We start from the raw sequence: 13,438 nt of genomic DNA, 5'->3' as shown, positions 1-13,438 counted from the left end.
CAGTGTTGGTATGAGCTTAGGACCTGTGATGACGTCGTGGTCCGGTCACGTGACTGTGACGTCATGGCAGGACCTGTGATGACGTCGCGGTCACATGACCGTGACATCATGGCAGGTCCTTGTCGCATACCATCCTTGCCACCGGAACCTGTCGCATGGATCGGTCACCGGAGCGTCGCGAGGAGCGGGAAAGGCGGCGGAAGGTGAGTATATAATGATTTTTAATTTTATTAAATTATTTTTAACATTAGATATTTTTAGTATTGACGCTGCATAGGCAGCATCAATAGTAAAAACTTGGTCACACAGGGTTAATAGCGGCGGTAACGGAGTGAGTTACCCGCGGCATAACGCGGTCCGTTACCTCTGGCATTAACCCTGTGTGAGCGGTGACTGTGGGCAGTATGGAGCGGGTACCGGGCACGGACTGCAGGGGAGTAGGGAGGGACTAATCGGACTGTGGCCGTCGCTGATTGGTCGCGGCAGCCATGACAGGCAGCTGGCGAGACCAATCAGCGACTTGGATTCCATGACAGACAGAGGCCGCGACCAATGACTATCCGGGATGGACAGACAGACAGACGGAAGTACCCCTTAGACAATTATATAGTAGGATATGTACAGTGGGGCAAAAAAGTATTTAGTCATTCAGCAATAGTGCAAGTTCCACCACTTAAAAAGATGAGAGGCGTCTGTAATTTACATCATAGTTAGACCTCAACTATGGGAGACAAACTGAGAAAAAAAAATCCAGAAAATCACATTGTCTGTTTTTTTTATCATTTTATTTGCATATTATGGTGGAAAATAAGTATTTGGTCAGAAACAAACAATCAAGATTTCTGGCTCTCACAGACCTGTAACTTCTTCTTTAAGAGTCTCCTCTTTCCTCCACTCATTACCTGTAGTAATGGCACCTGTTTAAACTTGTTATCAGTATAAAAAGACACCTGTGCACACCCTCAAACAGTCTGACTCCAAACTCCACTATGGTGAAGACCAAAGAGCTGTCAAAGGACACCAGAAACAAAATTGTAGCCCTGCACCAGGCTGGGAAGACTGAATCTGCAATAGCCAACCAGCTTGGAGTGAAGAAATCAACATTGGGAGCAATAATTAGAAAATGGAAGACATTCAAGACCACTGATAATCTCCCTCGATCTGGGGCTCCACGCAAAATCCCACCCCGTGGGGTCAGAATGATCACAAGAACGGTGAGCAAAAATCCCAGAACCACGCGGAGGGACCTAGTGAATGAACTGCAGAGAGCTGGGACCAATGTAACAAGGCCTACCATAAGTAACACACTACGCCACCATGAAGTCAGATCCTGCAGTGCCAGACGTGTCCCACTGCTTAAGCCAGTACATGTCCGGGCCCGTCTGAAGTTTGCTAGAGAGCATTTGGATGATCCAGAGGAGTTTTGGGAGAATGTCCTATGGTCTGATGAAACCAAACTGGAACTGTTTGGTAGAAACACAACTTGTCGTGTTTGGAGGAAAAAGAATACTGAGTTGCATCCATCCAACACCATACCTACTGTAAAGCATGGTGGTGGAAACATCATGCTTTGGGGCTGTTTCTCTGCAAAGGGGCCAGGACGACTGATCCGGGTACATGAAAGAATGAATGGGGCCATGTATCGTGAGATTTTGAGTGCAAACCTCCTTCCATCAGCAAGGGCATTGAAGATGAAACGTGGCTGGGTCTTTCAACATGACAATGATCCAAAGCACACCGCCAGGGCAACGAAGGAGTGGCTTCGTAAGAAGCATTTCAAGGTCCTGGAGTGGCCTAGCCAGTCTCAAGATCTCAACCCTATAGAAAACCTTTGGAGGGAGTTGAAAGTCCGTGTTGCCAAGCGAAAAGCCCAAAACATCACTGCTCTAGAGATCTGCATGGAGGAATGGGCCAACATACCAACAACAGTGTGTGGCAACCTTGTGAAGACTTACAGAAAACGTTTGACCTCTGTCATTGCCAACAAAGGATATATTACAAAGTATTGAGATGAAATTTTGTTTCTGACCAAATACTTATTTTCCACCATAATATGCAAATAAAATGATAAAAAAACAGAAAATGTGATTTTCTGGATTTTTTTTTCTCAGTTTGTCTCCCATAGTTGAGGTCTACCTATGATGTAAATTACAGACGCCTCTCATCTTTTTAAGTGGTGGAACTTGCACTATTGCTGACTGACTAAATACTTTTTTGCCCCACTGTATATATACTTACACATATATAATGTACTTGATGGTATCCCGATTCTAACGTATCTGGTATTCTAGAATATGTAGGTAGTATATAGCACAGGCTATGTACTATATTTCACAGTGACATAGTATATAACACAACCGACGTAGTATATACAAAGCTACATAGTATATAACAGAGCTACGTAGTATGTAACACAGCGTACGTAGTATATAGCAGAGCTACGTAGTAGATAACACAGCCACGTAGTATATAACATAGCCACGTAGTGTATTGCACAGGCACATAGTATATTGCATAGCCACGTAGTATATAACACAGTCACGTAGTGTATTGCACAGCTACGTAGTATATTGGTCAGCGACGTAGTATATAGCAGAGCCACGTAGTATATAACATAGCCACGTAGTATATTGTAGAGACGCGTAGTATATTACATAGCTACGTAGTATGTTGCACAGCCACGTAGTATATAACAGAGCCACATAGTATATTGCACAGCTATGTAGTATATAACACAGAGCACGTAGTATATTGCACAGCCACGTAGTATATTGGACAGTCAAGTTGTATATTGCCCAGCTACATAGTATATAGCACAGAGATTTAGTATATAACAGAGCCCACGCAGTATGTAACACAACCCACGTAGTATATAGCAATATGGGCACTATATGCGTGGTTAAAAAAGACTTAAAATAAAAAATAAACATATACTCACCTTCCGAAGGCCCCTTGAAATCCTGGCGCCTGTGTGCGGTGCACGTGGCAGCTTCCGGTCCCAGGGTTGGTATGAGAGCAGGACCTGTGATGACATCGCGGTCACATGCCGTGACGTCATGGCAGGTCCTTCTCGCATAGCATCCTTGGCACCGGAACCTGCCGCTTGCACTGCCGAGGACAGCGCGCGACGTCGGAAGGTGAGAATAACCTTTTTTTATTATTATTTGCAACATTAGATCTTTTTACTATTGATGCTGCATACGCAGCATCAATATTAAAAAGTTGGGGACACACAGGGTTAATAGCAGCGTTAACGGAGTACGTTACCCGCGGCATAATGCGGTCCGTTACCGCTGGCATTAACCCTGTGTGAGCGGTGACTGGAGGGGAGTATGTGGGCGCCAGGCACTGGCTGCAGGGGAGTAGGGAGGGACTAATCAGACTGTGCTCGTCGCTGATTGGTCGTGGCAGCCATGACAGGCAGCTGGTGAGACCAAACAGTGACACGGGATTTCCGTGACGGAAGTTGCAGACAGAAAGACGGAAGTACCCCTTAGACAATTATATATATATATATATATAGATGTCTGTGCATTTTATACAAATAAATATTAAAATTAAATACATATATTAATAATTATATATTTTTTCTAATATGTACAGGTGCTTCTCACAAAATAAGAATATCATCAAAAAGTGAATTTATTTCAGTTCAATACAAAAAGTGAAACTCATATATTATATGGAGTCATTACAGATCTATTTCAAGTGTTTATTTCTGTTAATGTTGATGATTATGGCTTACAGCCAATGAAAACCCAAAGGTCATTATCTCAGTAAATTAGAATACTTTATAACACCAGCTTGAAAAATGATTTTAAAATCCAAAATGAAGGCCTACCGAAATGTATGTTCAGTAACTGCACTCAATACTTGGTCGGGGCTCCTTTTGCATCAATTACTGCATCAATGCGGCGTGGCATGGAGGCGATCAGCCTGTGGCACTGCTGAGGGGTTATGGAAGCCCAGGTTGCTTTGATAGCAGTCTTCATCTCGTCTCCATTGTTGGGTCTGGTGTCTCATCTTCCTCTTGACAATACCTCATAGATTCTGTGTGGGGTTAAGGTCAGGCGAGTTTGCTGGACAATCAAGCACAGTGATACTGTTGTTTTTACACCAGGTATTGGTACTTTTGGCAGTGTGGACAGGAGCCAAGTCCTGCTGGAGAATGAAATTTCCATCTCCAAAAAGCTTGTCGGCAGAGGGAAGCATGAAGTGCTCTAAAATTCCCTGGTAGACGGCTGCGCTGACTTTGGTCTTGATAAAACACAGTGGACCTACACCAGCAGATGACATGGCTCCCCAAACCATCACTGATTGTGGAAACTTCACACTAGACCTCCAGCAGCTTGGATTGTGACCTCTCCACTCTTCCTCCAGACTCTGGGACCTGATTTCCAAAGGAAATGCAAAATTTGCTTTAATCTGAAAACAACACCTTGGACCACTGACAACAGTCCAGTTCTTTTTCTCCTTTCCTCAGGTAAGACGCTTCTGGCGCTGTCTATTGGTCATGAGTGGCTGACACAAGGAATGTGACACTTGTAGCCCATGTCCTGGATACGTCTGTGTGCGGTGGCTCTTGAAGCAATGACTCCAGCAGCAGTCCACTCCTTGTGAATCTCCCCCACATTTTTGAATGGCCTTTTCTTAACAATCCTTTCAAGGCCGCCGTTATCCCTGTTGCTTGTGCACCTTTTTCTACCACACTTTTTCCTTCCACTCAACTTTCCATCAATATGCTTGGATACAGCACTCTGTGAACAGCCGGCTTCTTTAGCAATGACCTTCTGTGGCTTCCCCTCCTTGTGGAGTGTGTCAGTGACTGCCTTCTGGACATCTGTCACGTCAGCAGTCTTCCCCATGATTGTGGAGCTACTGGTACAGACTAAGGAAGCTTTATAAATGCTTAGGAAGCCTTTGTAGGTGTTTTTTGTTAATTATTCTAATTTACTGAGATAATGATGTTTGGGTTTTCATTGGCTGTAAGCCATAATCATCAACATTAACAGAAATAAACCCTTGAAATAGATCACTGTTTGTAATGACTCTATATAATGTATAATTTCCCTTTTTTTTATTGAAGAACTGAAATAAATTAACTTTTTGACGACATTCTTTTTTTGTAAGAAGCACTTGTATATGTAGGCGTTATCAGTCATTGTACAGGAGGAGGAGGTGAGCTGTGACCTCACCTATTGTGAATGGTGGATCCTGTGTTATCTACTGTATATAGAGGCGTTATCAGTCATTGTACAGGAGGAGGAGGTGAGCTGTGACCTCACCTATTGTTAATGGTGGATCCTGTGTTATCTACTGTATATAGTGGTGTTATCAGTCATTGTACAGGAGGAGGAGGTAAGCTGTGATATCACCTATTGTGAATGGTGGATCCTGTGTTATCTGCTGTATATAGAGGTTATCAGTCATTGTACAGGAGGAGGAGGTGAGCTGTGACATCACCTATTGTGAATGGTGGATCCTGTGTTATCTACTGTATATAGAGGTGTTATCAGTCATTGTACAGGAGGAGGAGGTGAGCTGTGATATCACCTATTGTGAATGGTGGATCCTGTGTTATCTGCTGTATATAGAGGTTATCAGTCATTGTACAGGAGGAGGAGGTGAGCTGTGACATCACTATTGTGAATGGTGGATTCTGTGTTATCTACTGTATATAGAGGTATTATCAATCATTGTACAGGAGGAGGAGGTGAGCTGTGACATCACCTATTGTGAGTGGTGGATCCTGTGTTATCTACTGTATATAGAGGTGTTATCAGTCATTGTACAGGAGGAGGAGGAGGTGAGCTGTGACATCACCTATTGTGAGTGGTGGATCCTGTGTTATCTTCTGTATATAGTGGTGTTATCAGTCATTGTACAGGAGGAGGAGGAGGTGAGCTGTGACATCTATTGTGAATGGTGGATCCTGTGTTATCTGCTGTATATAGAGGTTATCAGTCATTGTAATCTTATCTGTGATGATATTGAGACTGCTGAAAAGTCATCTGTGCTGAACAGAAAGTGTGAGTCTAATATTACAGGTAGAACCCTGACACTCGTTCAGACTCTCAATCCAAGTGTAAATGTTTCTTGATATACGGTAATTTAACCAAGGACAACTAATGTTTTGTTCTGTTCCAGACTTTGCTCATTTGCTATGTTTGTTTTTTTTCTTTTTGCACAAGTATTTTCATTCTTTTTGCTCTATTTCTCTCCTCTCGGTGCAGGGGAAGCGAGTCCTACGCGGCGAGAAGCGGTGAAGAAGAAGACAGCGGAGTATCTAATGCGAGCAGAAACCATTTCCAGCTTATGTCTGAACTGTCCGTCGGAGAGGCGCGTGCTCCAAGATGTAAGTCGCTTCTTACTCTACGACGTCTCGATCTGTGACACTGGATGACACTTTCCCATAAAATGTGCGGACTCCGCGCGCCATGACTACTGCTGCATAGGAACCTGCAAATAATATTTATGTATAATAAGATACGACTCGGGGGAAGTTGTAATAATTGGGGAAATCTCATCACAGATGTTAAAGGGATTGTCCAGGACTTAGATGTTGATGTCCTATCCTCCGGATTGGTCATCAATAGTGGATTGGTGGGGTCTAAGCTCTCAGCGTCCCCCACCATGGTCGGCAGTTTGCAGGTCCCTCAGCAGCTGAATGCGCAATGCACAGGTCCGTGTTCCATGTTCTGCCGACTGTGTGGTGTTACTCCGCTACTATTAACGTTAATGGGAGCTGAGTTGCAGTACCCAAAAATGGCCACTACGTAGAGTATGGAGCTCTTCTATTGTGGCTCATACTACATATACAATTGGCTGCTACAGGACCGGTGGATTGGAGGGAGTACCAGGTGTTGGATCCCCACCAGTCTGATATTGTTGACCTATTTCTTGGAAACTCCTTTAAAAAGGTTGTCCCACAAGAGCAGAAGTTTCAGAGACTAGTAGTGAGCATGTGCGACCATTGCTATACTCGCGGTCTATAGGTGGTCGCACATGCTCACTCCTGATCTGTTTACTCATGAATTGAGGGATCTGCGCCCTAGCGATCTTACGTTATTTTTCTATACAGTGGAGAAATGTGGGGTCACACGTGCCATGTTGGGGAAATTTTACACCTTCCATTGTTCCAATTCATTGCTAAACCATTGAAGAATAGTTCGGGAAAGAATGACCGGATCTATCACACCAGTGCAATCAGTCAGCTCAAAAACAAAACTTTATTGTAACAACTTTTTTTGTGATTTTTTTTTTTTTGTGTGGAATGAATTGTATTGCAAGAACATCCTGCAAATTGCGCCACCGTGAAAACGACTACTTTTAATATACGGTGTACTCGGTGCGCTAAAGGCTTCACTTAATTGCCATGTTCCAGATGTCACCATTATCAATATTTCACGTAGTTTTATTGCATGGTCTCTGTTGGTTGGTTAAGAGATAACTTGCTGATTGGCAGGGGTCCAAGTGCTGTGCCCCCAAGATCATGGCACTGGAACTCCCGAGAATGATGCTGCAAAGCCCCATCTTGACGGGAGCGCAGGTGCTCATACTTGACCTCTGATCCATTCATTGTGAAGAATGGAGGAAGTTGAGCGCTTTACTTGGCTACTCCATTGATGATGAACAGAGCAGAGGTCGAGCATACGCACATCCGCTCCCTTCAAGTCGGGGCTCTCGGTTACCGGGGTTCCAGAGCCCAGCGCTCAACAATTATTCCCTTATTTCCAGGGAATAACTTTTTTTTTTTTTTTTTAATAACCCTTAAATAACTTTTTGTCATGATCGAACTTAACCTCCCAATGGTGTCCGACTTCTGAATTATTTGTGTCAAGTAAGTTCTGCTTTATAATTACTTTCTTGTAGAAAGACCGACAAGCCATTGATTTGCATAGACACCATGTAATACCTAATTTCTCCACTGGGGGTGCTGCAGGGAAATTGAATACTTCTTACCATGTTCTTCACAGCGGATTGTTGTGGATTCCAGCAGAGGAACACATTGTAATGTTATACTTTTCCACAATCCGTTCTAAAGATGAAGATATTGAGGACCTATCCATGGGGCAGGTCATCAGTATCAGATAGATAGGGGTCTGACACCCGGCACTTCCCACTGATCAGCTGTAATCTGGTCCAAAAATACAAGTGTAATAGAGTCAGCAGCACGGCTCCGTACACTGTGTAGTGGCCATTCTTGGGTATTCTGCTCCCATGCTCTTCAATGAGAGCTGAGCTGCAGTACCCAAGAATGGCCAGTAATGAGTGTGGCACTGTGGTGTTCCGGATCCGTACATTGTGCACTTCCGGCAGCCGCTGATCAGTGTGAATGGCGATTGTCGGACCCGCACCAACCTGATATTGATGACCTCCTGTAAGGATTGGCTTTCTGCATGGCTTCTATCCCCGTCTCCATTGCTTCCCGTAATTCTCGTCACATGGTTTTGATTCCGATGCAGAAAAATAAGTTTCAGAAAAAACAATTTTTGGCAAATGTCGTTAATGGCAGGCATCAAGAACTGCACAAACTACTATTTGTTTTTGTGTTTTTTTTTCTTTTCTTCACCGTTTTGCTCAATGACGACAAGCTGCTCTGGTTTTATATCCGCCCTCGGATTGTTAATCGCCACTTCTGCCATGTTTGTCTTCTTTACTACCGCACCTGTGCTCATCCATTCTGCTATAATGTGCCCAGATACCTCTGATTACAGACAGGAGGCTGCGACCACGGCTCTGCTGTAACGTCGGTCTCCGCTAAGTGCTGGGGTCACGTTCTAGCTTTCTTTTTCTTTTTCTATTGTTTTTATCTTATCAAAACATTTATCTTAATTTCATATAAACAAAATAAAGCTGACCACTCTTTTGGGAGCTAGTTAGGTCCATATTCATTGTCACCCAGTGTTAAGTGGTTGTCTAGGCTCGGGGAACATAGTGACTGCAGACTTGTGAATCCTCACGGCGTGCACAATGCGCACTGTCAGGATTCTTCGGTAGCGTCAGGCCCGTATGATTTACATATATATTGTCACATGCAGACTAGACTTAAGTGTCCTGGTTCAATACAAGTGCATTGAAGAAGGCTGGATACGTCTAGTCGGAATGTTGCTGGACATGTGCAAATTGCATACTTATGGTCACATGACCGGCACCTAAGAATCTTGACAGTGTGCACTGTGCGTGCTGTGAGGTTTCACAAATCTGCATTCACGTAGTTATCCCAAGCCTGGATAACCCCTTTAAACCTGCCGGGTTCAGACAGCCCTTGTAAAAAAAAAAATCATCTGAGCCGTATTCTTAAATTGCACTGGCTCCACGTGCCGCTCCGTGTGTCGGTGCACATCCCGGTTTGGTACAGGAGCCGCCTACTATTTCATGCACTACTTTACTCCGTAAAAAGCATTGCGTCGGCCATTGTGATGAACGACTTCTCCAAGTACGTTCTCTCATCACTAGTAATCACTGCTTAACCCATTGATCGATTGTCGCTATGTCTCAGCGCCACCTAATGGAAAGTGCACAGGAGCGCCATCCATGTCCATGTGGCTGTGCCTGGTACTGCAGCCTCAGTATTATTCAGGTGGGGCTTCCCTGGTCTCAGCGGCTGATTTATCTCTGCATCTGAGTAATTGTCCCAAATAACAACCAGTAAATTCTGATCTCTTTTCTTCTGCTACTTTTCTGAATTTCCCTTTTTTTTTTTTTCCTGTCCTTTTTTTAATTTCCCTTTAAAAAAATAAATAAATAAATGAAATAAAGTTCTGTGCATGATTCTCAATTACATTTTTTTTCCTTCTCCATCCTCTTAATTTATTTACTCGCAAGTTAATAATTAGGAGCACACATAAACCGTCATCTTTCATCTGGGGCTCTGTGATTTATGATAAATTTAGTTTCCTTCGGCCTGGCATTTGCTCCAGCGGGCGGCCTTCCTTCAAGTGCCTCACTGATTGATGTCTTATCTTTGATATGTTCCATTAGCCTCCAGGAGCAGAGAGTTCAAGGCCCTCTCCGAACCTGAGGAGTCCTGCGGAGGAACTGAAGGCCTTCAGAGTCCTTGGGGTGATTGACAAGGTAATTCTTCAGCATCTCTTCAAGAGTTCACTCATAAATCGGCCGCATGCTGACATGGCCTCTTTGAAGCCGAGGATCTTAAGGATATGAAACAGAAGGGGGAAAATGACTCGAATGCATCTGCACTTTTAAAATGACAAAAGCAACGGAAGGGAAAAAAAAAATAAAAAATTATATATAATAATAATAATAATAATAAAAAAAAAAAAGTAGGTGAGCTTTATGTAAGCAATTCATCTAGGCACCTGCAAATTCTCTCCGAGATGGAGGGCAGTGGACGTCTTCTTGGTCACCGGCGCGGATCACAAAGACGGGTCATGATGGGTAACGGGAGACTTGGTTTCCTGCTAATTGGAGGTCAGACTGAAAGGAAGCCGGTTATGTTTTACCTGCTGCTGAACACACAATGATCGCGCCTTACCAGGTAAAGGTCTCAGGAATGAGATATTGATGACCTCTTGTAAGGGTGGGTCAATCAGTATCCCATCGGCGAGGGTCCGACATCGCTGGTGCACAGAGCGCCAACTGTGTTAACCCAAATCATTCCATTAACACCCTTGGTTCTGGCTAATTCAGCCAGACGCAATTTAGCACTTAGCTGTTAGATTGGTGGGGGTACGATTGTTGGAACCATTATGATTGCAGAACGGACCACCACATTCTCCCCTGCTGTAAGTCTCTGATTATAACGAGAATGACAGTGATGAAGGTTGGGGAGATATTGGGGTACACTGTTATGGAGATTCATCATCATTTTTCTAGCAGTTATCTCCTATACATGGAATAGGTTTGGGCTTTTTAATCTATTTATCGCTTTCGGAGTTGCACCTCTTTTTTTTCCATTCATTTGCTGCACAGATAATATTTGTAATGATAGAATTCTGCATGTCTGCATCCACCACTAGGGGGAGCTCACTGCATACATTCAGCTTACTGAAGTAGCAATGTGTCCTGAGCTCCCTCTAGTGGTGGCTTCAGGAATTATTCTTCAAATTTAGAGCACTATAACAGATGTTTATCCTCTGTAAAGATCTATCTTAGCCCTAAAAGGAACATTGTGATAAAAAAGAGGTTGCTCAAAGTATTTAGTTTATGACAAATTTCCTTGCAGATACTTATTTGACATTGTGCGGACGCTATCCGTGCTGCCATCAGTCGCTTTCCCGGTGACCTTGTCTGTTGTTTGCTAAGGTGACAAATGGCTCGCCCTGCTCCCTTGTTCCATGGGCCTGCCTGTTGCCTGCCTCCGGGTCTGCGCCTCCCCTTCTGCTGACTTGTGCCGGATTCCTTCCATCTCATGTCTCAGGGCTTTGATGCATATGTTCTGAAGGTGGCCACACTGACTTTGGTTGGGAGCAGATGGTAAACCTTCAGGCCGCCACCGGCTATACTGGTGTTAAGTTGGAAAGTTAACGTTTGATGATGGTTCAGCAGTGCATATGAAAGGATTTGACAAGAGAAATATCTTTAATTAAAAAAATTAGCATCGTAAACATTTTTGCATTTGTATTCAATGTAAATATTTAGAAATTACATTTATTAGAAAAAAAAAAAATGCCAGAAGGCGTTCAGATGTGTAGTGCAGGCAGTATATTATTGTATGGGATTCGGGGAAATATCTAGTTTGTAACTTTAGTTATGAAATGGAGATAAGAGATGGATAGTAATTTCAGAATTGACTGATAGTTTAGATAATTAGATAAATGGATTTTTCATTCATTCGTAAACATTAGATGGAGAATAATATTAGATGGATAGAACAATATTGGATGGATAAAATGATAGATAGGGAGGTGGCTGAATATTGGATGCAAGGATGACTAGATATCGGACGGATGGATGTTTGACAGATGGACGTTTATTGGGCGGATGGATGATATTGGTCAGTTATTGGGTGACGGATGGACACACATTTGGTGGGCGGGCAGACGGATGGATATTAGGTGGACGGACTGATATTAGCCGGGCGGATGGATGGGTATTGGGCGGTCAGATATTGGATGGCTACTGGGTAGACCGACAGGCACTGGGTGGATGGATGGATATTGGACAGACAGCTGCTGGACAGTTGGATGGATATTGGATGGATGGACAGCTGCTGGATGGTTTGATGGATATTGGATGGACGGACAGCTGCTGGAGGGTTGGAAGAATATTGGATGGATGGACAGCTGCTGGATGGTTGGATGGATAGACAGCTGCTGGACAGTTGGATGGATATTGGATGGACGGACAGCTGCTGGACGGTTGGATGGATATTGGATGGACGGACAGCTGCTGGATGGTTGGATGGATATTGGAAGGATGGACAGCTGCTGAATGGTTGGATGGATATTGGATGGATGGACAGCTGCTGGACGGTTGGATGGATATTGGATGGACGGACAGCTGCTGGATGGTTGGAAGGATATTGGATGGACGTACAGCTGCTGGACAGTTGGATGGATATTGGATGGACGGACAGCTGCTGGACTGTTGGATGGATATTGGGTGGACGGACAGCTGCTGGACGGTTGGATGGATATTGGATGGACGGACAGCTGCTGGACGGTTGGATGGATATTGGATGGACGGACAGCTGCTGGATGGTTGGATGGATATTGGATGGATGAACAGCTGCTGGACGGTTGGATGGATATTGGACGGACGGATGGATATTGGACGGACGGGCAGCTGCTGGACGGTTGGATGGCTAGATATTGGACAGAAGGATGAATAGACAGAAAATACAAAAAATAAATCTGACCAGCTGGTTTATCACATGTTTAAGAACATAAAGGCTCGTCTCAGTTTTGCCAGAAACATCTTGATGATCCCCAAGACTTTTGGGAGAATACTCTATGGACTGGCAAGACAAAAGTTGAACTTTTTGGAAGGTGTATGTCCCATTACATCTCTCCTATAAGTAACAAAGCATTTCAGAAAGGGCACATCATACCTACGGTAAAATATGGTGGTAGTCTGATGGTCTGGGGTTGTTTTGCTTCTTCAGGACCTGGAAGACTTGCTTTGGTAAATATAACTATTAATTCTGCTGTTTACCAAAGAATCCTGAAGGAGGATGTCTGACCATGTGTTTGTGACCTCCAAGCTGAAGCGCTCTTGGGTTATGCAGCAAGATAATGGTCCAAAACACACCAGCTTGTCCACCTCTGAATGGCTTAAGAAAGACAAAATTAAGACTTTGGAGTGTCCTAGTCAAAGTCCTGTCCTTAATCCAATTGAGATGACCTTTAAAAAGGTTTGTGCTCGGAAACATTCCAACGTGGCTGAATTACAACAATTCCGCAAAGATGAGTGGCCAAAATTCCTCCAGAATGTTGTAAAAGACTCATTGCCAGTTATCTCAAACGCTTGATTT

At 43.8% G+C, this 13,438-nt stretch overlaps 1 protein-coding gene across 2 annotated transcripts in view; it reads left to right on the top strand.

Moving 5' to 3' along the window:
• The window catches only part of RPS6KC1 (ribosomal protein S6 kinase C1), a 159,080-nt gene that overhangs the window by 67,373 nt on the left and 78,269 nt on the right, over window positions 1-13,438 (top strand). For both annotated transcript variants that reach the window (XM_077282284.1, XM_077282285.1), the window contains 2 exons: window positions 6,234-6,355; window positions 9,985-10,077. In XM_077282284.1, the coding sequence (XP_077138399.1) occupies window positions 6,234-6,355; window positions 9,985-10,077 (215 nt within the window). The remainder of the gene's footprint in view (window positions 1-6,233; window positions 6,356-9,984; window positions 10,078-13,438) is intronic.

Source organism: Ranitomeya variabilis, chromosome 2, assembly GCF_051348905.1.
Source record: "Ranitomeya variabilis isolate aRanVar5 chromosome 2, aRanVar5.hap1, whole genome shotgun sequence".
In the NCBI taxonomy this organism is placed as follows: Eukaryota; Metazoa; Chordata; class Amphibia; order Anura; family Dendrobatidae; genus Ranitomeya; species Ranitomeya variabilis.
The sequence above is the reverse complement of the archived record's forward strand: the minus strand, read 5'-3'. Positions and strand labels throughout refer to the sequence as shown.